Consider the following 25,996-nt stretch of genomic DNA (forward strand, 5'->3'; position numbering starts at 1 on the left):
ACACAAATTGAGACAAATGGGTAAAAATTGAATTTCTATCAAATTTAGACTCTGTTGGTTTGTAGGGACATAAAACCCGAGTCCATTTGTGCGATTTAAAAATGTCACAGTTCTTGAGAAAATTGGGTTCGAAGTTGAAACTTGCAAAGCTTTTTGCACAATTATGGAAGCTGATTTTTCCATGAAACTCATAGCACTTATGTAACTTTTGATAGCTCATCTGAAAATGTACTTATTTTGTAAAATAAAACTTTGCGTTTGCTGTAAAACCAATAAGCTCGATTTTCATGCAAACCGACCTTCTTCTGTGATCGAAAGAGTTAAAGAGCTGAAACTTACTATGCGTTTGTAAATATTTTTAGTACCATAAATGAGAACTGTTGTTAAATTACTAAAATTATTCAATCGATGATGTAAAGTAACAATTATCATGGACAAATAAGTTTCAGCTCTTTAGTAAACCGTTCATCAGAGAAATTTTTAAATAGCACAAATGGACTCAGTTTTTATGTCCCCACACGCCAACTGAGTCTAAATCTGAAGGAAATTGATTGTTACCCGTTTTTGTCCATTTGTGTCGATTCAAGGCAAAAGATTACAATGGAAGCAATAATTACAATAACCGAAATAATTGCCACAACTCGAGCTCCTTGCGATGACTCTGGATGTTCAAAGAGAAGCCACAGTTTTCGCTGAAAATCACCTTTAGGTAAAGGCGCTTCTTTACTTCGAGGAGCAAAACCTTCCTCAGCTTTAAACTTGTCAATTGCCAAAGAACCCAATTGATAGAAGCGAATCTCTTCCAGGAAAATGTCCAAAGGTACATTCATTGGTCTCCTCAATTTACCATTAGATTGATAGTAATAAAGTATTGGTTCAAAAGCTATGCGACATCGGTCAAAAAAATATTCATTCCGACGAGGGTCGAAATATCTAATATAAAAATAATAAACCATTAATATTATTTGAAAAGCTGGCAATTTAATTTAGCAATTTAGAAGATTAACAAAAGTTTGATTGAAATTAGGATTTTTAGTTTAGGATTTTTTTAGAAGTTAAATTAGATGTCAAAAACCAATTCATTTTAGGGCTAGCATTCAATCACACCGATCTTTATTAGCCCTAATACTGTAGAAGTAGCAAAACAAACATTTCTTCCACTATTTCTTTCTTCCATTCGACATTTAACAAGAAATAAGAGTACCTTTAAGATCGCAGTTTCCTATTGTTCTATGTTTATGAGAACTAAATATGAGCGAGATGAGGATACTACAAAATTAACTGAAAACTGACTCTTATTGTGAAGGATTTCATTACTTAAAACTAATGCTTAGCTTAAATGCATTGTAAATCTAATGAAACCGATGATTTTCAACTAACTAATGTTAAGTGGTATTGCTGAAAACTTCGACTTTCGAGTTTAGATTTGAGACTTGAAGGCTTTGTAAGGGCATAAACTGAGTCCATCAGTGGTTTTAAAAAGTTTCTTCGATCAACAGTTTTCGAGAAAATCGAGTCCAAAGTTGAAACTTCGATCGCGTTTTATTCCATTATGGTAGTAGATTTTTTCATAAAACTTCATTTTACTGATGCCAATTTTGATGATTAATCAGCTAACGTACTTATTTCGAGATACAAAACTTTCCGTTGTCTATAAAACAGATAAGTTCGATTTTGATTAAAACGTGTCGCATTTCGTGATTGTAACAGTTAGAGACCTGAAACTTATGAATTGTCGATAAAATTTGATGGCACACATCAAGTATCTAACGATTTTTCAAACTTATCGATATTTCTCTTGATTTTGGACGTTGACCCAAGAACTTTAGTACTCAATATTTCGAGAACGGTAGCACCTACAGCCATCATTCTATGACCAAATATTAGCTATTATTATGGACTCTGATATATTGAAATATTAAATTATTCATGATCAAACCAAATAAGTTATAGCATTTTATTACTTATGTTATCATATTTGAAACTTTGTTTATAAAAGTAAACCCAAATCTTAGATGATAAAAAGATATTCCTTATTTATTAAATTAACTCAGATTCCATTGGGTATTCAATCATATCAAGTTATAGCCCATAATAAAGTCTAATATTTGGTCAAAGAATGATGGCTGTAGGTGCTACCGTTCTCGAAATATTGAGGACTAAAGTTCTTGGGTCAACGTCCAAAATCAAGAAAAATATCGATAAGTTTGAAAAATCGTTAGATACTTGATGTGTGCCATCAAATTTTATCGACAATTCATAAGTTTCAGGTCTCTAACTGTTACAATCACGAAATGCGACACGTTTTAATCAAAATCGAACTTATCTGTTTTATAGACAACGGAAAGTTTTGTATCTCGAAATAAGTACGTTAGCTGATTAATCATCAAAATTGGCATCAGTAAAATGAAGTTTTATGAAAAAATCTATTACCATAATGGAATAAAACGCGATCGAAGTTTCAACTTTGGACTCGATTTTCTCGAAAACTGTTGATCGAAGAAACTTTTTAAACCCATTAATGGACTCAATTTTAATGTGCTTACAATTATTCATCGATTCGACAGTTGTGTTAACTGTCTCTTTTCAGCAAAACATCTTTCAATCTTCTTGGCTAATTGTTTAGTTTTCTGGTTGTTTTGGGTTCTTCTAAATGAAATGATTTGAAGCTGTTGAAGACTGTGTTTTATGTTTTTGGAGACTTAAAGTTTCAAATCAATCTGATTGTTGTTAGTTCTGAACTAAATTAATAATCGATGATTTCAGAAGCATCTTGACATGATTTTGATTGATTAGCCTTTCTATTGAGCTAGTCTGGACTCTTAACTATTCACAAGAAAACCTTTTCCTGATTACTAAAATCTATTAATAATAAGCTTAACTGACCTTATTCTTCGTCTTGGATCCCCTAGCAGAGTATTTGGAAAGGTACACAATGTCCTTAATTGTGTTTCGAAGCGAGAACCACTCACATTGATTGTAACCCGTTCACAGAGATGATGATTATGATTTAAAGGCACAAAGCGTTCATATTGGACATTCAAATTGACAGCCGAAGTTGACTCAATGCGTTCTCTAGCCTCGATCTCAGTAGTTGTTACCCTTGGAAATGACCTGAAACAATGAAATGAAAGACACAATCAACTAAGATCATCCTTTAATTAGGATTAATAGTTGAAGGAAAATAATAAGTTATTCTCATACGCTTTAAAGTAGCAGCGTAATAAAGTTAATGTACCATAATAAACTATCGAATGCTCATCATAAGCGTCCAATTTTGAGCCTTAATTCAAAGTTATTCATGACTAATGGATAACTAAATTAACACTGATTATCTTCGAAACTGCTATTAACGAGAAAATCAAACTCGCTTGATACAAAAGACTCTTGGCTTGCGAGCTTCGGTTAATTTTTAACAAGAGTTTCTTTTTGACGCTTTAGTCTATTTCAATTCAGAGATCGATCCATTGTTTTAACTCCAATAGACATCGTATTTTAAACAAACCATTTCAGCAAAGTTTATTGTGATACTGTTAATTTTTAGCATCATTAATAATGCCATTAAGCTTGAGTTTCTCATGTTTAATCCAGGATTATTATGAAACATCCCAACATAGTAAATTGCGAAAAAAGTCCAAGTTATCCTCATACGCAGCAGTAATTTTGAAGCGATTTAGAAGATATACAAAAGTTTGATTGAAATTCGGATCAATATCGTGATTTTAGCCATTTTAGCCAATGGAATCTAATGCTGGCTCAAGAACGGGCATTGCAGATGATACCAATCCCGAAATATTGAGGCTCAAAGTTTTAAGGCCAATGCCCTAAATCAAGAAAACTAGTGATAAATTGATAAAATTATTCAATGCATGATGTGAAGAAACAATTGTTATGGAATAATGATAAGTTTACTCTAAACCTTACGGTCACTGAAAGTTATCGGTTCAACTGAAAATCGAACTTATCTCTTTTACCGAAAAAGAAAAGTTTTATTTAACAAAATAAGTATATTTTCTGGTTGCCTATCAAAATTTACATGAGTACTATGAGTTACATTGAAAAATCTGCTTCCATAATTGTACAAAAAGCTTTACAATTTTCAACTTCAAACCCAATTTTCTCAAGAACTGTCGTTCAGAGGCCTTTTTAAATCGCACAAATGGACTCAGGTTTTATGTCCCTACAAACCAACAGAGTCCGGATCCCAAAGAAATTGATTTTTACCCGTTTTTGCCCTTTTTGTCAATCTTTGTCAATTGTGTTTTCAAGTTTTTATGGTGGTCTGAGATTTGAAGATACCATAATTAGTAGCTAATGAAGTGTGTTTTTTAATCTTTAAATAATATTTCACTTTTTATCCTATCGACCTATTTACATAATTTCAAGCTTATACACTCAATACAGAATTAGCCAAAGAATACCTAAGGTCATTGGTTGAAAACTCCAAAAAAATCTTAACTATGCCCTCATTGTTTATTTGTTTATACATCCTGAAGCGCTTCTATCTGGTTAATCATGAGTCATATTGATTACCATTGACTTTTGCTTAAAATACTGGGTATAAAACCAATTTCATCAAACATTTCCAGTAAATCATGCAAGAATAACGTGGTCAGAAAATTATCAACATCAAAAAGTAAACAAAATCAGATGTAAATATTTAGATTTATTAAATAAAGCTTAGTTTTAAGACAAGTAGCTTTAAATCCAATTTTCAAATATACTTAGGAATCATACAAAATATGCTAAATCATTTAGTCACGAGGAATAATCAGAAAATTAAAACATTTTTTATTAAATTACTATCGAGCGAAACATTAGCTGTAAAGATAACAGTGAAAAACTATTTTGCTCGTAAAATAGCAAGAATAAACTGAATGCACAGCAAGTTGAGTTACTATAATCAAGTTACTCAACTCTACCTGGTGAAAATGGATAAATATACAAAATTATTAGTAATTTAATTATCTCTAGGGTTGACTTTTATTGTTAATGTTATTTATTTAATTATCAATTGCTTGATCTGATCATTTCGCATCAACTGCCCTCTACACTCAGCTTTTTAAGTTGAGTTTAATCACTCTATTGAGTGAACTGTTATTACGCTTTGTTTACTGTGGATAGCACGAATCATGAGCCTTCGTTTTTTCATCACACACTGGTCAATTCCATTAACCATCCATTTCAACCGTCTTTTAATCGTTTTATTTTTTTCTCTTAACCTATGGATCGTTAAAGGTGAAATTGAAGTGAGGAACAGCCAAAATGTAACTATAGAAGTCTTAAATGACTTTGAAATGAGTTATGGTAAGCCTGTGCCTTTGGAAGGTATCAATGCCCGTCTGGTTCTGGCACAACCTGAATATGCCTGTGAACCAATTGCTGGTCCTCCAAAGAATTTTAATGACACTATGAAATGGTTTGTATTAATATACCAGTACCCTTGTAACATTCGCCAGAAGATGAGTTATGCATTACAAGCTGGATTTGATGGTGTTATCATTGTGGTACGTGATCCTGTAAGGAAATTGAATTTAACATCACTAGCTGTCAATCCTGACCACAATAACAGTTACAATGGTTTCTACGATTATGTTGACCCATTGTTCATTTCACCTATTGGTTCCACTTACCCTATACAAGCACTGTTGATTTCCAATGCCGATGGATCTTTACTGATTAATGATTACACTTACGACAAAGATTATCATGTCTTCATTACTTCCAACCTGCCATTTGATATAAATACGTATCTTATGCCATTTGTCATCATAATCGGCCTCTGTATAAGTGTGATGTTCTGTTTCATGGTAAATTTTTCAGGCTCAACTCTTTTTGTGGCTTCCCCTTTAACTCTGACTCCTTTTTTAACAATTATTTTGTCCTGTACCTACCAAAGTCATCGTCTTCTTTATCATCGAGTTATTCCTGCTTTGGCATGTTCTTTTCTATTTTATGTCAAACATATTTGTCTTATTTGTTTTAGTGTTACCATTGCATGTTCTGTTGCATCTTAAGTGTACTACACTTAATGTCTAAAGCCTTAACTCCTTGATTTTGATCGATCTCCTAATATAAAAGGCCATACTTTTACTATATCTTCCTAGGTTTTGCAGATTATTAGGTGCATACGTAACCATCGCAGAGGAAATAAACATCGATTAAAGAAAAAATATCTCAAGCAAATCCCAACAGCAAAATATCGCAAAGGTAATCAACATTTCTAATTTCTGTTTCGATCAAAGGCCCTTTTGCGAAGATTTTTCTGTTCATCTTCCAAAAAGACCAGGCACGATTGAGATCTCTATTCAACTTCACTACTTTTGAATTTGCATTAATATTTCCTTTTATCTTGTTATTTTATATTTACAGGAGAGCAGTTTGACACTTGTGCAATTTGCCTGGATGAATACATTGAAGGAGAAAAATTGCGAGTCCTGCCTTGTGGACATTGTAAGTGCCAAGTGGTTGCAGCTGAAAATCTAGTTGAAACTGGCAAAAACGAGATGATAATTTAGAGCGTATTTCATTCATCTAAATGACTCTTGAAGATTAAACAAAATAAATATTCAAATTTGGCCAGTACTGAGTGTTACATAAAGATGTAAACACAACAATCATTTTCAGATTAGATAATGCAACAGTTTTAACGCAAGAAATTTTAGCAAAAATAAGTTGCTTAGTGACTAAAACGTTCTCTAAGTTATCTTTTTAATTTACAAGTTTGTTTGTTCCTTCACTAATAATCTTATCAATAAGTCACTAATTATTGTTTTTCTGTTTTCTAGCATACCACATGAAATGTATCGACCCATGGTTAACTAAAAACCGAAAAGTTTGTCCTGTTTGTAAGGGTAAAGTAGTATTACCTGGAATGAGCGAGGATAGCGACTCAGAAAGGGAGGCGGAAGGAAATGAAGACAGTGCCAATGAAAGAACACCTCTAATCAATAATTCCAATTCAGAAGCATCCACCTCTACACATAGACTAACTGGTCACAGATCGTCATTGTCTAGGTTTCGTTATATTGATCGTAGTACCCAAGTTAACCCATCAAATCGTAACTCATCTATACTTACCAGTGTGGAGGCTGATATCACACCCATCACATTGGCTCCTGAACATTCTGTTAACTGTGCTATCGATTCCGAACCTGTATCGGGAAGCACCACAAATAATGCCAATCGTCCTTCTAGAAATCGCCAGACTGTCAGTCAAATTAATAATAATGGTAACACTAGTAACACCTTGAGTGAAACTAATGGTTTAAGTAATGGAGCCTCATCGAGTGTGCGAAATACAATAACACAGTCTACTAATACAAATCGTTCAACAACCAATCATGATATTATTGTTTGAAAAAGATATACAACAAAGCAAATATTAGCTACCAGGTGATGATGTTGATACATTTTAAAATTTGTAATATTGTAAAAATCTCAACACTTAGAGAACTAAATCAAGGAGAAAAAAAATGTTCAATCACACCAATCCAAGAAATCAGGAGATGAAAGCTAAGCTCACCATTTTTCTACTCCGACAGTCATTGGCCCATCCATTGTTTTCTTTATTTTTTTCATTTTCCATGAATTGTTTATTTTAACAAAAAAAAGAGTTGATTGTGAATTCTCTGCCTTTTGAAAGAATTGCTCTCACCTCTGTATAGTCATTCAATGAAATGTTAATCTCTCATCATTGTTGTAAAAATTTTTATATTAAATTTTTTTTCTCTCCTAAAGCAAAATTATATCATGTAATGTAAACCACATTGTTGTTATTATCACACAAACTATTTCATCTTACTAGAGAGCTAAATCACAAGAAAAATAATGCTAAACCTATTTAATCATGAAGTACACATCATTGTCCGAACTTATAAATAAATTCTTCATCCTCATCAATGATAACAGTTGTGATCTTTCTAAGGTCGATGAAACAGATAACGCCAAGTTTGTCCTTCAAAAATGGCATCTTCAACGCAAGGGTAAAACATTTCCGGATGACCTAATATTATACAATGTCTAGTCATATTGAGGTGATTAAAGAAGGCGTCTTTTAGTGTATCAATGCTTGATAATATTGTTTTGGAAGTTCAAAAGTACCGAGAACCTTATCTAATAATCTGAAGATTGTTTTTATTTTGATCACGAACAATGCGTTTACGAAATGATACCTGTAATCTTTTAATTGTTGAAAGAACGGCACATAAATAGCGAAGTTTAGCCAATTTTTCAATTTAAATCAGTTTATTTTTTGTAACAAATTGTTTCCAGCGATATATTCAACATTGTTTTAGAAGTGTCAAACTTTTTGAAAGTCGATTCCAATTAAGTGATCAAAATGGCCAAAATTACTTCCAAAGAGGTTTGGGAAATCGTTAAACTTTTACGGATAGATGTTTTTTACTTTTTGGCCACTCTGAGTACTTCACTACCTGGAATTGCTCTGAACCAACTGATGCAGGATAAATATTGTATCAACAAATATTCAATCAATGAAAGTGTCTGTTTAAATTTGGAATCTGCTGGACCTGAATTTGATACAGTTAGGAATGATGTATTGGCAGACACTACAACACTTAAAATGCATGTTACTCTAATGACAACAATACCAGCGATTATTTTATCACTCATTTTGGGTTATTGGATGGATAAATATCCTGGTCATCTTCGTTATCTTTCTGGTGTGGCATCTTTAGCAATCGTCTGTCAAAACATCATGATTATACATCAATGTCTACATTTTGAAATGGGTAAGTAAAGGATGTTTCAAGAAATTTGTCCACGAGCTTGATTGGCCATAGATAAACTTGCAATTAGATCATAAATATACTATTAATATTACCATTTGACACTAAATGTTTATCTTTTAGGCGCTGACGCATTATTGTGGACAAATTTGGTAACAGCTTTCACTGGAAGCGGAATAATTATTACGATAGGAACCTTTACTTATGCAACAAGAAAGACACCAGCCAAATTTCGAGCTGTTAGGTTTACAATAATCGAACTTTGCTTATTTGCTAGTAAGTTACAATATCTTTTCAATCAAAACTCATAATTTGAATTGTAAATGCTTGATGCTTAGATGCTTAATAATGTTATTATACTCGAAATTTTTATTTACAGCAATGCCTATTGCAAGTCTTTTGGGAGGAGGTATGCTTGAGTCTAAACCATGGTTTCCAAATCAGAATCGTAACTACATTGGAGTTTATATCATTTCATCTGTATTAGCGGTTATTGCGGCTGTTTGGGTTATGTTGTTGCTGTATGACGCTGTTGACGATGAGGTTAAAACAAATGAATCTCAACCAAATGGTGATGCTTCAAGTTCTGAAAATAATGAAAACAAGAAGAAAACAGTGAAACAAATAATTTATGATGTAATTAAACCAGATAATATCCTTTATTCAAGTCGCACAGTTTTCAAAAGAAGACCAAATAATGCTCATTGGTATTTGATTTCAACAATATTGAGTGGATTTATAGCAAACATTTGTTATTCCGGTGAACAATACATAGGATACCAGTTTAATCAAAAAGTATATCATTGGAGTGCTAAACAAATTGGAAATTACGGTTCTGCTTTCATTATTTTCCCTGCTTTTGGTGCATTCATTGGTCCTCCATTATTTATTCATAAAATGAAGCTTCATGATAGTTCATTGGCCACAATTGGTATAGTTTCAATGATGGCAACTTTCCTCTCCAGAGGCTTCATCAATAGTCCAATAGCATTCATCTTTGTCATATTTGGTTGTTTCGCTGGTGTTTTATTTGTTGCCGATCGATCAATTATTTCACGTATGATCCATGCAGATGAGATCGGGCAAGTTTACGCCTTTTCATCAGCTATTGGAGGATTCGTTCCAACAATTTCATCATTGTTTTACACCAAAGTATTTTCAGCAACATTGGGCTACAATCCTGGTCTTGTGTACATAATTACTGGTTTATTATTCACCATTCCTTTAGCTAATGCTATTTTGCTCAACATAAAAAAGCAGAAATGGGATTTAGTTTTGATTGCTGAAAAGAAAAACGAAAATCAAGAAAACAAAATTGAACTTACAACCCGAGAAAAATCATCATGTTAATCCATTCTTAGCTCCGAATTTCACCTTTCAACAAACATATTTAAAGGAAACATTTGGAAACATTTATCATTGTTGACAATATTTTATTAAATCACATCACTAGGTACAAATGTAAGATCAAATACAATCAGAAGCAGCTTGCGGTTTGAATGATAAAAACGCGCGCTGTTTAAACCGGATTATTATTGAAATTGTTAATCAATAAAAAGAATTGAATTTAAAAATAATTTAAATAGTATTTTAAGTAATTAAGCTATTTGTTTAATACAAAAACATTTTTCAGCAAGAAAATACATCATCAATGAGCAAAAAAGGTTGTCTTGGACGGGAATAAAAAACACTCGAATTCGAGTTTGAACAATAAGAGGATTACTTTGAAACTTTTGTTGATAAATTAAATAGTGCAAATTATATAAATTGGTTAATAGTGCAACAAAATTTAAGCGTGATTACAATTTGCTTTCAAGATGGCAATAATTGGAGAAAAACGAATGAAAATGAAACAATTTTCAAAGCCACACAATGTTTCACATTAAAGGCACTTTTAACCTTCATTTTCCTTCAATTAACCTGAAAGTAAATTATAATGGTAAACATGATGGCGATATTAATTAATCTTTTGTTAAATTTATTATATTCAATGTGCAATTACAACTATTAAAGTAAATATTGAAGTGAGTTAATCATAAGTGCAAAATCTGGTATCATTGGTTTGGTTTCTCTGGTTTTTTCTTCTGGTAAACAGATGATATGTAACCTAATCTTTTTCAAATGCTATGCTCAAAGCATCAACATCTTTGCATTGAAATTCATGTTTTTTTGTTCATCACCATCGCCATCACTTCCACCACCACCACTAACAAAACCATCATCTTCATCAAGATCATCAGGATCATCCTCATCCTCATCGTCCTCTGTGTGTTCTTTTAAATTCTGGTAAATGAAAGGAAAGATTGTCAAAGAAGATGACTTCTCCTTTTTCCCCATACTCATAAAATCGATAAAATGGCCTCATCTATTCAACTTTAACAAGCTTTAAGCTAAGCTTTTTGGTTCAACAAGAAATCTGAGGAAGACTCATCATCATCTTTACAGCTTTAACAATTTATTGCAGCCCCATCATTACCATTATCATCCTCATCATCATTTTCATTCTCGTTCCCATAACATATAGATTTCACTGGCATTTGAAAAGAGACTTTTTTGCTGTTCTTCTGGTGCGTTGTTGTATAAACTCCACTGCAGAAAAAAAATCAATCTCCCAATGAGTTTAAAATAACAGAAATGTTAATAATAGAGGTGAATGATAATGAACTATCCATGAGACTTAAGCAGTTTTTTCTTGCAGAGCCAAATTTTATCCGATGATTTTACCAAAATTTATGATCAATAACATTTGGCCTCAATTTGTGTATAATTAAAATTAATTTTACCAAATAATGCTGCATTCTGAGAAGCCTTAAAGCTCTTTTTAGAGACATTTGAAGACATTTTTTATTTACCAGAAAATGTTTATCCCTTTTCTGGTTGCAACCCAGAGAGAAAGCGAAAATAATTGCTTTTATTGCCTTTGTCCAAATGTATATAATTAACCCAAACTGACTGAAATTAGCATTTCAAAATTAACGCCGCAGTCACAGTTTAACTTGAAATTGCAATGGCTGTTGCCAGTGTTAGTATTGTTCATCATCTAGATCAATTGGTTGCAAGCAAAAAATGCTAATAAAAAAAGCAGTTTAAGAGCAAGATTTTTTAATCTGGCTTAGGAATAACTTAAAGTAAAAAATATAAAAACCTTAGCCTAATTCCTTAGCTGGTTTAATCTTATTACTCAAATCATAATCATCATTATAATGATTATTATTGTTAACATTTCTTTCTGATAACCATAAGATTTGTTAACAAAAAATGCGAAACAAGAAACCTCTTCGCCATTGGATTCGTTGCCTCAAAATATTGAACTCCAAAAACTCCATTGAAAAAGAAGAAAAAGAAAGAGAAGAAAGGAAAGGAATCCATGTTGTTTTTTTACAAGCTTTACAGCTAAGGGCAGTTTGTTTTGTATCTTGTAGCCAGTTGAGAAAGCCGATGGTCAATGTGAAATAATCATCATCATAATCATAATAAGTAATCACAGTAATATGTATTTAGTAGCAAAGGGCAGTGCTTGGCATTCAGTGGGCAAGGGAAAGACAAGAAAATGAAAATGGGTAAAGAAGCAAAGAAAAAAGAAGTTTTATGGAGAAAGAAATGAAAAAAACGTAACAGGGTTTAGTTTCTACCCTTATCCGGTCCAGTGATTTCTCAATGATCTAATGGGAAATGCAGTTAACAACAGCTCAACAATCAACTCACAATCAATTCATAATCAAAGGTCTGTGACTTGTGAAGGAACATCAAGAAGAGACTGAAGAAGAGTGGAGAGAGAGAGAGAAAAAAAATAAATTATTAGACCGAAGACGTTGTTGTTTATAATCTAAATCTACGTCTCAAAATTAAAAGTCAACTGAAAATGAGTAGCAGCAGCATAAAAAAATTAAAGTCAACTGAGTTAATTGTGATTTAGAAAGATTGATGCAAGGTGACAAGTATCATCCACAAGTTAAATTGTTATTGCCATTATTCACATTTTGATTTCTGCAAATGATTAAACAAAAAGTGTTGCTCAATTTGCTGCTTGGAGAAAAGAAAGAGCGAGAACAGAATGCGAAATATAAGTGTAAATATTGACTTATTTCACTCTCCTTTTTTTTCTGCTTTCGACTCTTTTTTCACTTTGACCTGACCTGACCTAAACCAGAAAAAAAGAGAGTTAGGAAAAGAGAAACAGGAGAAGCAGAAGATAAGATGGATGGATGGATGAGAAAAGGAGTTAAACCTCTCCTTCATCTGGCTTAATCAATGGACCAACGAACTGTACATCAGTCCTGGTCCATATCCAACAGGCTCTCATAGACATTCAAATACGACCCAGCCATCTTAGTTTGCCCGTTTAACTATCATCATCATTGTCATCATCGCTGTCCTCATTGTAGTTAAATATCTATGGTGGATTGGAGGTGTAGAATACATTTCGTTGTATCTTTCTTTACGCATTCATGGGCTTAGCCTTATTCCTTGGTTTCTTTACATCCATTTGGTTTGTCCTTTCTTTTTTATTTTTCAACCAGTTTTGCTTCGCTCCTTTGCTACGGTTAATATGGCCTTGATCGCTGCCTAAAAAAACTGGTAAATTATTATGATACATATAAGAATAAGAATAATAAGAATAAATAATGATAATAATTAGAGAAGCAAAAAGTTTATGAATAGTGGAGCTGCTTTTTTGTGTTCAACCAAATTCGGTTTTATGATTTGCTTTACGTTGTTGTTTGGGTTGTTTAGCAAGGTAAAGGCATTGGATTTGTAAACCTGACTTTCTTCGCTTATTATTATATTTTTTTTCTGGTTATTGTTGCTATCATTATATCAAATAGTTAAGGAATAAAAGAAGGTAAAAGTGGAAAGAAGAGACTTTTAAAAGCTCTCGGTATTATTATAAAAAGGTATTGGAATTTTTGGGTCTCTTTTGATTTTTTTTATTTCTTTCACTCTCAGCTTCTTTCTCTCTTTGCTCTTTGATAAAAAGAACCAGAATTTGGTTTAACCATTGTTGCATGTTTTTGTGACTTTACTTTGATTTGGTATTGCATTAACATGAATAAAGGACTAACTAACTGTTTATTCAAGCAAAAAGGTTGACCTGAAATATTTAACTGTTGGACTTAATTGTATTACAACTAAACCATATTGTCATTACCTTGATTTACCTGGATTTTTACATCACTTTCAGTGTCAACATTTTTTTCCTTTCTTGTAAGATGATTATGATGATGATGATGACGAAGATGTTATAAATTATACATTTTTCCAGTTTCTTTTAATACTTCGCTCTCTCACCAAGATTAAGAGTCAACAAAAATTTGGAAAGATAAAGGTCCATGGAACGAAATATCTTCAAGTTTCCAGTTGTTTATCCTGCGAAGAAAACATTAAGATGGAAATAAAACTGCATTAGTATTAATGGAAATATAAATTACAATTTAAAGCTCTTTTTTGTTGTGTTTGCTTGTTTGTTTGATGATTGTTTATTATGATTAGTGAAGTGAATTTGGTCAAAGTGTTTAAATTGTGAATACCAGTGACACTGAAAAAAGTAGATTAAAAATTATAGCAATTGAACAAGTGGAGAAAAAAGTAGTGTTGATAATGATTGTGAGAATAGTTAACGAAGGGAAGAATGATTGAAATGGTGGTAAAAAATGAATTACTATTGTAATTCGATAATTGTTCACCTTTAAAGTTGTTCGGTAGAAAGAGCTATATGTTTGTTCACCTATTAATTTGAATGGCAAACAATAATTTATTAAGATTCAATTTATTGTTGTGGGCCGAGTAAAAGTAAACGATGAATGAATGAATTAATTAATTAATGAATGAGTGAATTTAGAACGATGTTGATCAAAAAAGGACAAGATAAGATCACATTGATGACAGTTGTTGACGGTACAAAAATGTAAATCAACATTCTTTCAGTTAATAAAGAAAGAATCAGATTGAGAAACTCAGAAATACATAAAGAAAATGTGCGGAGAGAGAGAAGAGAAGATTGTAAGATGAAGCTAAATGAGACAAGAACCAAAGATTAATTCAAAAGAGAGAGGAAAGTATGATGAGGCGGAGGAGGAGAGGATGATGATGGTGATGATGATGGTGAAGAAGATTGAGAAGATGAAGAAGGGAGTGAAAAAGTAACAAAAAAACAAGAAGGTTATGCATGAAGGGCCAGAAGAAGTTGTTTGAAGCTACCAAAAAAAGAGAGAAGATAATAACGAAATGAAATACAAAATTGAAAGGCCTAACTGAAGGCCTTCTCCTTTTCTTCTTTTCACCATCTTCTAAATACACTTTTTTGATACTAGAAAATCTACTTCAGGTTGACCCAAAACATGTTGTGAAAAGAAGAATGGAAAGAAAAAAAAGAAAGAAAGAGATAGAGAGAAGGGGGAGGAAAAAAGATATGATAAAGAAAGGGAATAAGAAATAAGGTAAAAGGTTACCATTTATGTAGAGGACAAATCTCTATTTACCTTTGAAACATTTTGACCAGTTAGCGCCTTCGATGGAGCAAAAACGTTTCATCAACGGTTATATGAAAGTCCAAATTAAAAAAAAAACCTGATCAATTGACCATCAAGTTGAACCATAGAAAAGTGGAAGATAAAGATGAGGATGATGAAGATGAAGAGGCTGACACCTTTTATGTGTCTAAGGCAGGTGATTATGTTTGGTCCCTTTTTACCTTTACCATTCTTTTTAAGGTCAAAAAAGAAAGGTAAAATAGACAGGCAACAAAAAGGTAGAAAGAAAAACAAAAAAACAACAATAATACATGAAAGAGCCAAAAGAGAAAGCAATCTAATGATCTGAAGGAGTAAAGGAGAGACAAGGATGAGAGAGAAGGTGGGAAAGAAAAGGAAGGAAAAAGAAAGGAAAATAAAAGCAATTCTTTGGTTCCTTCTTTATAAATGAGACTCCCTCTCATCACCGCACTCTCTTTCTCTCAAAAGGCCATTTCGCTCTCCGTCTCTGCCTTTTCACCATGACCTGTAACCTGTAGCTGGCTTCGGTCTCAATCTTTATTATGTTTTAACCCTCAGGCATAAACTTGCCAATTATTCGTAATCTTGCTTTTCCTTTACTAGATGGCGATATGGCGGTAAGCTGGTTGAGTAAGAACAACTTTTATTTTTTATTCAGTGATGAGAAAGAAAGAGAAAAGAAAGACTTAAGAGAAGATAAAAAAAATGTTTTACTTTGTCTCTTACTTGTGGCGGCCTCTAACCCTGAATTGGTGAAACTGGAATTTACTGCTGTATGCTTGTATGTACAGTGTAGTGAATGCTTCTCTTCTTCTGGCTTACACTTGGTCCTGTAAATTAATATTAAAAACAGTAAATTATTCAAAGTAATTAAGTGATTTACCTTTTCAATTGTGTTTTTAACTGTGTCTACAATATTCTGATTCTTCCAGTTTAATTTATAAAAATTAATTTCTTTCAATTTAATGTGTCCCGAGACATTATTGGATATATGTGCTAAAGTTGTTGCCTACTATATACCATTTCAAAGGATAGAAGAAAGATGCCAGAGGATACCTGAGCCTGTTCAGGCACGGATTATTTATTGGTCATTTCCTCGAAATGAGAGGGATATATGCATGTACTCATCTCTTTCTAGTGATTTACTGAATTGTCCTTCAAATAATGATTCAACATTATCTGAGATACCCTTTTACCAAGGGGTACGTCTTTTTGAATCAGAATCAGTGGAAAATGTTTTACAAGTTGGCTTTCATCTTAGTGGTGTGGTTACAGTCAAATCTCCTCTCTCAAGTTCAAATTCAAGTTCTTCACAATCAAATTATTCACAAGGCGGTGGCTCTGAGAAACGTTATCGTGTATCAATTACTTTTGATAGATGTAAGATAACATCAGTGACCTGTACATGCGACTCAAAAGATATTTTCTGGTGTCAACATGTTGTCGCATTAACTCTATACCGTATTAGGAATCCAAATCTTGTCAAACTCAGAGTCCCCATTTCCGAAACCTTGCTCCAATTAGACCGTCAACAGTTACAAAAATTAATACAATATTTAATTTCCGAGCATCACACTGAAGTATTACCTACTGCCCAGAGATTAACTGATGAAATACTCCAATCCCATTCTAATATAAATCGTATTGCTGGAGCCCCTGACCCTACAGCTGGATCGTGTGCTGAAGATGAACACTCTTGGCATCTTGATGAGGAGCAAGTTAGTGAACAGGTTAAATCTTATCTGGCTCAGCCACCACACGCGCAATTAGTTCGCAGTAATAAACAGCTCAATGCACTTTTTGCCAAAGTCAAGGAAATGCTCAGAGCAAAAGACTCAAATGCTGCACGAATGTTACGGCTAATAACTGAACAATTCCTAGCTGACCCAAGGTTACCAGCTTGGAGGTTACAGGGTGTACCTGTATCAGAAAAATGTCGTCCCCTTTGGGATCAACTTGGGTCATTGTGGGTCTGTGTTGTATTAAATCCTCATGCAACCAATAGAGAAAGGCAACATTGGAGAAATTTACTCGAAAGATGGTCCAAATCTTCAGTATGTCCATTAGAAGATGCAGTTTTAAGCCGTCAAGTGAGAAGAGGAATTAAACGACGAATCTCTGTATTGGAAGAGTCATCAACGGATGATGATGATGACGAGAACTTAAACAATAATAACAATGAAAGATCTAGACGTAATCATGCCAACCTTAGTAATAGTAATCATAATTCACATTCTCGTCAATATGGTAATGCTTCATCATCGCAACTACCTCGAACAATATTTCATCGTGCTCTTGAAGCAAGCCTCCTACTCTGGGATGATACTCACCTTCGTTTTATCCTTGATAATAAGAGCAATATGCCTTTCGTTCCACCACCATCATGCAGTAATTCGGTATTATTCACATCCAAAGGATATCCACTTTGGAATGGTACATACAATTCATCTTTATTATTCTCCTGAGAGATAACTCACCACTTTTTATCTCTCATTCTCCTCCTCTTTCAATTCTTTCTTTGTCGACAAGTTTTTTTCATACTTTCATTCATGATTCAACTTGAATTAAATTCTTTTTTCTGTTTTTTTCCTTTCTCTCTCCCTCTCCTCTCTTTTTCTCTTTCTATCTCTTTTATTCCAATAGAACCAATTCCAACTGCGTGTGCTCGGGTTGAAGCTCTTAGATGTCATGGTTATAGACAGTCGGCTTTAAGGCTTGCTGTCGCTGTTGTGCGAACCATGAGAAGACAACAATTTGAGTGGCAATGTAAATGGCAACGAGAACAAGATTTCGTAACAAGTAATTTACTTTTCTTAAACCTATTCGGCCTCTCACTTCAGTTTTTGGTTTCTCTCTTTCTTGTTGACCTTGTTAACTATCTGAAAAAAGTAGCGAAAATAATCCTTTCAAACATTTTAGCCGAAATGATCCTTGAAATCACTTTTTATCATTCTTTATCATATTTTCTCATTTAAATCACCTTTGGCTGGATCGAAACAATTTTTTCTTGTAAACGCATTAACAGTAGCTTATTACCGTCATTTAAATCTTAGCCTAACCAATTTTTTTTTATTTATTCTTTATCATCATTATGGTTTAGACTTGTTCGTTATTTTCTTTTGAAGTGTCATTGCTATAAAACATACAGATAAGTTTGTTTTAACACAGAAATTAATCTGATTTTACATACTCGATTATGTTGGTATAATGATTTAATGCTGTGAAAAAGGACCATTTCGGCTTTAGTTTACTCACCACTTATGCTTAAAAAATTTGGGTGTACTGTGTTGGAATCTTATTAGCCCTGAACTAGTAATTTAAATATTTGATTTCTCTTATCAAGATTGAACTCAAATAATTTAATATCCATTTAAAGCAAACAAAATATCTAATATATAAGCTTTTGCTGTGCTTGTGGGTGATGATAGTTGATTCACCTGATCATTTATCAAGTACTGTTATGTGTTTCAGGTTTCCTTTCAACCTAACATGGTCTGCTTGAGAGAAGGAAAGCATTTCTCTTTCGTTGAGGTCATATTGTTCAAAACCTACTGACATTCAACTGACGAAATTTTCCGTCATTTTTTTCCTATCTTCTTGATCATCTTATTCATTATCTTAACCTTTATTCATTCTTTTTTACATAACAAGCTGCTTGCTCCAATTCCGATGTATGCCCAAATCCAATTCACTGCAATACCGAGGGATGGCTTGGAAATCCATTAGATCCGATTGGCTCCTTATTCGATACGTTGGCTGAAGCCTCATTAACCTTCGATCAAAAGCCTCTCGATCATTATTATCCTCCTTTCCTAGGCGAATCCTCTTCCCAATCATCAAGTGTAAATAGTAGCCATGTGCAAGAAGAACCTGCTGTACTAAACGTTTTAAATCCAATCTTCAATAACGATAAACCAAGGTATCAACATGTAGTGGTGCCTGGAAGTCAACATAATGAGACTTATCTAAGCCTTGCGTTGGAGGCAGCTCTAATTGCATTGGGACAGCAGAGATTGATGCCACCTGGAAGTCATGCTCAAGAAAAAGCTTTTAGACAAGAGAACCAACTTCTTATGAAATTGCAAGATTTTGATTTAGATACTAATTTGGTAGCAGTTTTACGGAAACAAGCTTTCCTTTTATTAGAAGGTGGACCCTTTAGTGGGCTTGGTCGTGGAATCCACCCAGAAAGCGTACCTATGCATAATTTTGCTCGTTACCTGTTCACTGCTCTTTTACAATATGATACTGAGCTTGCGTACAATGTTGGCTTAAGAGCTATGAGGTATGTCATCAATTTGGCTATTAAGTTGTCAAATGATTATCTCATCTCATTATATTCTTCTCTATTTTCTCTCTTTTTCATTTTCATTTCATTCATTGCAGGCTTCCTATACTTGAAAATAATGATGATTCAAGTGAGGCAGGCGGAGTCAGTCATAGTAATGTTAACGTGCGTAGTCCAAGATGGCATATGCTCAATCAGATCGAGTTTCAACAGCGAACACTGGCTGCGACAATGCTATGTGCTGCCAAAAATGACTTAGGTCGTCTTGAGATGGTTCTCAAATCGGCACAAAAAAATATTCATAGTTATGTGCATTTGTTCAAATTGGCAGAGAGTGCCTTGAATACAGCTATTCCTAGTGATGGAAGACCTCGTCATATATTCCTTCTGAAAGCAGCGTACGAGTTAGGATTACAAGTACTGAGAATGACTTTACATTCCCTAGCATCACAATCTAATACGGTCAATTCTTATAAGCGGCGTGACGTTGTCAAGTGGATGGTTCTTTGTGCTACTGAAGTTGGATTAGATGCTTTACTTACAATTATGCACAAATGGTCTGAGCTTTTTACCCCCATGGAAGCCACAATGCACGTTGCAACTCCTATTATGAACCCGGCAACTGTAATGAAACTGGGACTTGATTATAGACAGCAAGAAGATCTATCAGCAACTGCAAGACTATTGGCTTTGCAATGTGCTCACAAAGATCCACCAAATTGTGCTTTAGCTTCTCTACATCTATGCGAAAATAGACCTTGTGATTTTGAAACTGCATATCAAACTGTATTACGGGCTGGATCAACAGGAGTTATGAACTCAAGTCAACTTTTTGTTGTGGCAAAACACATGGAAACTCGAGGTTCTCCTCCTCGTGCCTACAAGTTAGCATTATTAGCAATCAAAAGTGTGCAGATCTCATACAATATAGATAACCATCCATCCATCGGCGATATTCAATGGGCATTTAACTTAGCAATGAGCTTAGGTAAAAATGAGCTTGCTGGTTTAATTCCAATATTAGTGAAAAATGTTCAATGTGCATCCGTCTTATCTGATATTCTTCGCCGTTGTTCTCTTGGTCCACCTGGTTTCACTGCTTATATGGACGGTAAACGTCGATGTTTAAAACCTTTACCGATGGATAGAACACCTTTACGTCAACTTTTAGAAGCAGCTATATCGGCCTACGTGAATTCAACGCATTCAAGGCTCACCCACATTAGTCCTCGTCATTATGGTGATTTCATCGATTTTTTGAGTAAAGCTCGAGAAACTTTCATGTTAGCACCTGATGGTATGATGCAATTCCATTCCTTGATCGATAACATTAAAATGGCTTACAAAGGAAAAAAGAAACTCATGTTCCTGGTGAAAGAACGTTTTGGTTGATCCACAGCCATCTTTAGTTCTTAAACATTTTTTTGTCTCAACCAACACAACAACTGCACAAATTAATTTAAAGAAAACTAAACAAAAACTAATTCATTTTTGCGGCTGCCCTCTTCTTCTTCTAAATAGTTCTTATTTATTGTTTATAATATTCTTGTCTCTGATACAAAAAGAAAAGGACAAAAAGCAATCAATGAAATATGGCAGAAGAGAGGAAGATGGAGGATAATGACAAAATAACATTCTTCATACCACCGCTCTTCTCTGCATTTTCAACAGTTTCACATCTTCGATCATCTTTTTCTCTTTGCTGTGAGCATTTACCGAAAGGATTTGTTACATCTTCTTTTGGCTCAATATTTGCGAACAGTGTATGCAAAATGCTTCCAAAATGTACACAGTTAATATCCTCAAGTTTCTTTTTTGGTTCGATCTAATCAAGCGTGCGTGTTTATTTTTTGTCTGATGCCATGCCTGGCATGGAAAATGTGAGAGAAAAGCCCTCAATCGGCAACTTTTTTGCTCCTAATTTCTTTACCTCTGATTTCTCTTTCGATTTCTTCTTCCCTTTCCCTCTCTTCTTCTTCCTGTCTCTTCGTCACAAGAGCACCATCCTTTACCTAAACTAACGCCCAACAAACCTACATAAACTACAACTGAAACGAAATGATCTCTCCTAAACTCAATCTTTCATTGGTATTTTTATTTCTTCTCTCTATCTAATTAATTTTCTCCATCTTTTCCTCTTCTCCTCTCTTCCTCATTTCAATCTTACATTTATTTATGGTTTCATCATCTATCTTCATTTTTTGTCTTACCATCTATTTCGCCTCTTCCTTCTACTTCTCTCTTCTCTCTCTCTTCACCAAAGAGTAAATTATGACTTTTTTCTCGAATCGCATTTTTTTGTTTGTTTGTAAATTTCACAAGAAATACAAATAACATCTCACCTATTTTCATCTTTTCATCGCCATCATGTTCATCATCTCTAATCGTATCATCACAAATCTCATCCAATGATTAAAAAGTCCATCTCATCATCCAACAATCCTCATAGAACGAGATAAGGCTTCGCAATTCAAAACCCCTTTGTAATCCAACTGTGTAATTATGTGGACTATAGAGATATATTGAATGGTAAAGATTTTTGTGAAGATAAAAAAGCATCTTTGAAGCACGCGCAGCGTGTCAAATACTTTTTTGAAAAGGATCAAGAAAGGGAGCTGGTCTTCTATATTTATTATTATTTAAAGCCTTTTTCATCAGAGGATTTAAAAATGCAAAAAAAATCAAGATCAATTGAGAAAGGAAAAAAGAGAAACTCTTTGGATTCACTTATTAATCTCAACCATGGTGGAAGACAACTCAGACCAATAATCTACTTAATAATCAAAGGAGCTGAGTTTCAACATCAAAAAGCAATTAAAGCATCAAAAGAACAACAGTTCAACTTCTCAAGCATTCAAAGAATGTAAAGAAGGAGAAATAACATTTTCTACTTCATAAAAACGTCACACCGGTAACAATAAGCAAGTCCACTTTTCTTCGGTTCATAACAATAGACGGTCCGGAGTCGCAGTGGAGAAACATCCTGGAGTAACAATCCCAATTCAGCATTAAACAACGTTGAAATTGCAAAATTAAAAAAAAATAGCAAAAACAAAACAAAATCGTGGAGTGCATCGAGTAACAGCAGTTAAAGTGTTTATGGTGATGAAGCTAGTACTAATTAAATATACTTTCTTTCTCTATCAATAATCATCAATTTTCACTATTAACATTAAACGACTCTAACTTATCCAACCTCTAAATCACAATAGCAACTATACAATTATCAAAAGTCTATTTAAATACCAATCACGCTGCTTCAAGCATTAACAAAAACCTTTCATTACCAACCATAGAAAGAAAATCAGCCTGAAATCATCATGAAACATGAATACAGCATACAAACACCATCGTTGTCTCTCCCAAAAAAACTCTCTTTCTCTCTCTCTCTCTCCCTCTCTCACACAAACCATATACATACATATACATATTCATATACATACATAAACACACAAACACTCATCTAATTTCGTTGTTTTGTATAAAGCTACCTCAGTTTTTTCTACAGTTTATTAAATCTATCAATGCAACGCGACCTATTATTTCCAATGAAACAAAAAACCAAATAAAGCCCAAAATGGGAATTATTTCAATTAATAATTTAAAAAGAGCAGTTTACCGTTTCTCATTTATTTCATTATACCATTTTTCCTCTTCACTTAAACTGATTGTGTTTGAATACTAGAAATTATTCAAGTATCGATTGAATATAATGGCGAATTAAATCAACATTATGTTGATGGATGTATACCTTAGTGTTGCTACAATTTACCCGACTGTCTGATCAGAGTAAGAGAGTGATATTTTTTAATTCTCAAACTGATTCATTTAATTCATGAGTTATTGTTTTAGCTGTCTTCATTACATTCAACTAAAGAGGGTTTGACATTGTAGTCATTTGTTTTTGTTTTGGTAATATAAAAACAGCATAAAATGTGCTTTGAAAGTAAAGGTCATGTAAAGGAACAAAAGAAACATGAATTTACATAGTATATTCATGAATAAGTTATAAAAAAAGGAGTGAAATAAGTAGATGGTTCAACAACAGAAAACGTCGTCCAAGTGAGATGAGTGAGGATGATAATGTCCAAACTTGCTGTATTTTGATTCTTTAGATTTCTTGAATAGTGTTTAACATTCCAAAATTGAAGAGTTGATTGACATGCGAAAACAACTGCAAATTATTTTGAATTTTGAGCAAAAAATATTTCAATCAATACTGATTATGAGCCCAACGGAAAGTTTAATAAACCTTTCATTTCTTTAAACGATTTAAATAAACTTGATTCAATTTACGAGTCATAAATTATGACCAATGATAATGGTAATGATGAAGATGATTATGATGGTGAAGCGAAGACATGGTAAAATTTTGATGGCGAGATAAGAAAGCTTTTGTTAAAATAGTTGGTTTCCAATTTTGCTTTTGTTAAATCCATAGTTGAAGTCAAGTAATCTTATTTGGGACAGCAATAGTCTTTGGCATTGGATGAACTGGATCCATTTATATAAGCTGATTCCTGGTTATGTAATTTAAACGCATCCAGATTACTTTTGTAGCTCATGCTTGCCAATTTCTCAGCAATATCGTTGAACATCTCCTTTATTCCTGAGTTAGTTTTACACGATACCTTATATACACCATTAAATTTTGGAAATTGTTCCATGAACAGTTCAATGTCTGAATCTGCAACCTCATAGGGACTAAGGTCACTCTTGTTACAAACTAAAAATATTTTCGCATTCTCGGCAAGCGAAAGTATCTCCAGTAAATGTTGGCTTATGCAGTGAAATGATTCCAGTGAATTTAGACTGAAAACAAGGAGAGCAGCATCTGGAGAAGAGGTGAGGATCGGATGAAAATAGTAAACATTGTTAATATCCAAACAGTAGAGTAATTCAATATTGAATAATGTAAAAATGATAATATGAACATAAAAGGCTAAGAGCGTAAAGAGATCTATTGAATGAAACTTCAGTCAACCAACCATTGAGTTGGTTTGACAGAAAATTCAGAATAGATTGAATTCCTCCCTTTGTGCATTCATTTTCAAACAATACTGGGAAAAGGGTAAACCAGAGGGTAACCGAAACTTGAACAATTAATTCAAGGCAACGTTTGAATGAACATTTTTTTTTTATATTTCAATTTCAAGACGAAGGGAAAAGACACATTTTGAAGTAATTCAAAGTGCGTGTGTCTCAAAATAGTTTACAAAATGGAGAAAAGGAAAAAATAGTCTTGAGGATAAATAATGATGATGTGGAAGAAAGAAATTTGCAAGAAAGCAAGAAATTGTCATTTGGAATAAGGTGTTGATAGGAGAGCAAAAACGGGGAAGACTGATTGAGAGGACAATTAAGAAATGTTGAAGGATCAACATAAGATATCGAATCAAGCTTGATTGCAGGGGAAACAGTGGGCCTTTTATTTTGTTTTAATTTTTCCAATCACCGTGTGAAAGGAAAATATCATGAACAGGAATAAAAGGAAAATCTTACTAAAAAAGGGCAAAAAGGAAGGAGAGGAAAATGAAAGTTTTACTAACCAGCGAACTTGTAGTAAGAGTTGGTTATGCTAGCAACTCTTTCTAACCCACCAGTATCCCAGAGTTGCATTTTGATAGACTTTAAACCATCCACTTCATATTTGCGACTAGCATGATCAAGACCCATGGTTGATTGACGAGCTTGAGAATGAGTATAATTTGAAGTATCAATAAAAGTATCTTGGGTGAATCGACGGAACAACGAAGTTTTACCAACACCATATTCACCGCAAAGAATAACCTTAAATTCAGGAACTGCTACAGATGCCATTTAAAAGGTTTAGGATAAGTAACACACTTTAAAAATATCAACTAAAAATTTAAATTTCTGAGATGATATAAAATAAGAAAGCAAAAACAATGAGCTGAAACTGAAAGGGTCTTCAATATGAAAGATAATTCTGTAGCTCAATGGAAAGCAAAAAAGTAATCCTTTTTTAAACCAATAGAGTAGAAGATCAATTCAGATGACATAAAAAGATCATGATTGGTCCTTCATTAGAGTATGACGAAGGTCCAATATCAAAAATAAAAATATCTATTAAACAAAACAATTACAACTATTATCCTGGAACAGGCAGAAGAAAGGAAGATTAAGCAATTTGTTTATGTTGCTTTAGAATCATCAGCTGATTCAAAGTCTAGTATCACATCTGAATACCATAAGAGGGCGCTAATAGAAGTTCTGTAAATTCTGAAAACTTGAAACTTGAATTCTGAATCTGGTTCAAAGGAGAAAGTTCAATTTCTTAAAGGATCATTCGTCATTATAATTGCTGCTAAGGTTATTTAGGATAAGTTATTTCATAACTAAAAAGTTTGAAACTATTTTAGGTCAAAAAATAAAGTAAAATAAAAATGCCATTATCATGAGTATTATCATTTTACTGTAAATCATGTGGTTTTAATTGTGTAGCC

The 25,996-nt window shown here is 33.4% G+C and overlaps 5 protein-coding genes and 1 long non-coding RNA gene across 10 annotated transcripts; 3 read left to right on the forward strand and 3 right to left on the reverse strand.

Annotated features, from left to right (window-relative positions):
- Window positions 1-550: 550 nt before the first annotated feature.
- Window positions 551-4,583, reverse strand: LOC107362177 (potassium voltage-gated channel protein Shaker-like). Its single transcript, XM_089265942.1, has 3 exons — window positions 4,534-4,583; window positions 2,887-3,114; window positions 551-933 (listed from the first exon to the last, which is right to left on the reverse strand). Exons 1-3 carry the CDS (start codon window positions 4,581-4,583, stop codon window positions 555-557), a joined length of 657 nt encoding a protein of 218 aa, XP_089122068.1. The 3' UTR covers window positions 551-554.
- A 524-nt stretch (window positions 4,584-5,107) lies between these two features.
- Window positions 5,108-7,902, forward strand: gzl (godzilla E3 ubiquitin protein ligase). 2 transcript variants are annotated; one of them, XM_015929886.3, is made up of 4 exons: window positions 5,108-5,810; window positions 6,108-6,210; window positions 6,373-6,453; window positions 6,789-7,902. In XM_015929886.3, the coding sequence occupies exons 1-4, from the start codon at window positions 5,133-5,135 to the stop codon at window positions 7,358-7,360; spliced, it is 1,434 nt and encodes a 477-aa protein (XP_015785372.1). In that variant the 5' UTR covers window positions 5,108-5,132; the 3' UTR covers window positions 7,361-7,902. The 2 variants fall into 2 exon arrangements, with proteins under 2 accessions (XP_015785372.1, XP_015785373.1); XM_015929887.3 differs by having other exon boundaries at window positions 6,117-6,210.
- A 152-nt stretch (window positions 7,903-8,054) lies between these two features.
- Window positions 8,055-10,327, forward strand: LOC107362259 (putative peptidoglycan muropeptide transporter SLC46). Its single transcript, XM_015929285.3, has 3 exons — window positions 8,055-8,753; window positions 8,874-9,026; window positions 9,130-10,327. Exons 1-3 carry the CDS (start codon window positions 8,342-8,344, stop codon window positions 10,098-10,100), a joined length of 1,536 nt encoding a protein of 511 aa, XP_015784771.1. The 5' UTR covers window positions 8,055-8,341; the 3' UTR covers window positions 10,101-10,327.
- A 1,894-nt stretch (window positions 10,328-12,221) lies between these two features.
- On the reverse strand, window positions 12,222-15,762 carry LOC107362473 (uncharacterized). 2 transcript variants are annotated; one of them, XR_001568676.3, is made up of 3 exons: window positions 15,230-15,762; window positions 13,900-14,117; window positions 12,222-13,325 (listed from the first exon to the last, which is right to left on the reverse strand). It is a non-coding gene; the product is annotated as an uncharacterized LOC107362473 (long non-coding RNA). The 2 variants fall into 2 exon arrangements; XR_003082304.2 differs by lacking the exon at window positions 15,230-15,762 and adding an exon at window positions 14,435-15,013.
- A 271-nt stretch (window positions 15,763-16,033) lies between these two features.
- Window positions 16,034-23,142, forward strand: LOC107362472 (zinc finger SWIM domain-containing protein 4). Of its 3 annotated transcripts, none has more exons than XR_016201102.1 (5): window positions 16,034-17,674; window positions 17,885-18,040; window positions 18,893-19,526; window positions 19,628-21,409; window positions 21,793-23,142. XR_016201102.1 is itself a non-coding variant. In XM_089270461.1 (4 exons), the coding sequence occupies exons 1-4, from the start codon at window positions 16,207-16,209 to the stop codon at window positions 20,919-20,921; spliced, it is 3,552 nt and encodes a 1,183-aa protein (XP_089126587.1). In that variant the 5' UTR covers window positions 16,034-16,206; the 3' UTR covers window positions 20,922-23,142. The 3 variants fall into 3 exon arrangements, 1 of the variants encoding a protein (XP_089126587.1); XR_016201103.1 differs by having other exon boundaries at window positions 21,950-23,142; XM_089270461.1 differs by having other exon boundaries at window positions 19,628-23,142.
- A 610-nt stretch (window positions 23,143-23,752) lies between these two features.
- RabX6 (RAS oncogene family member RabX6) lies at window positions 23,753-25,695 on the reverse strand. The gene is made up of 2 exons (XM_015929950.3): window positions 25,079-25,695; window positions 23,753-24,363 (listed from the first exon to the last, which is right to left on the reverse strand). Exons 1-2 carry the CDS (start codon window positions 25,347-25,349, stop codon window positions 23,987-23,989), a joined length of 648 nt encoding a protein of 215 aa, XP_015785436.1. The 5' UTR covers window positions 25,350-25,695; the 3' UTR covers window positions 23,753-23,986.
- Between the last annotated feature and the right edge of the window lie 301 nt (window positions 25,696-25,996).

This window comes from Tetranychus urticae, chromosome 1 (assembly GCF_039701765.1).
Source record: "Tetranychus urticae isolate SD_2017Ah chromosome 1, NJAU_TeUrti_SD_1.0, whole genome shotgun sequence".
Classification (NCBI taxonomy): domain Eukaryota; kingdom Metazoa; phylum Arthropoda; class Arachnida; order Trombidiformes; family Tetranychidae; genus Tetranychus; species Tetranychus urticae.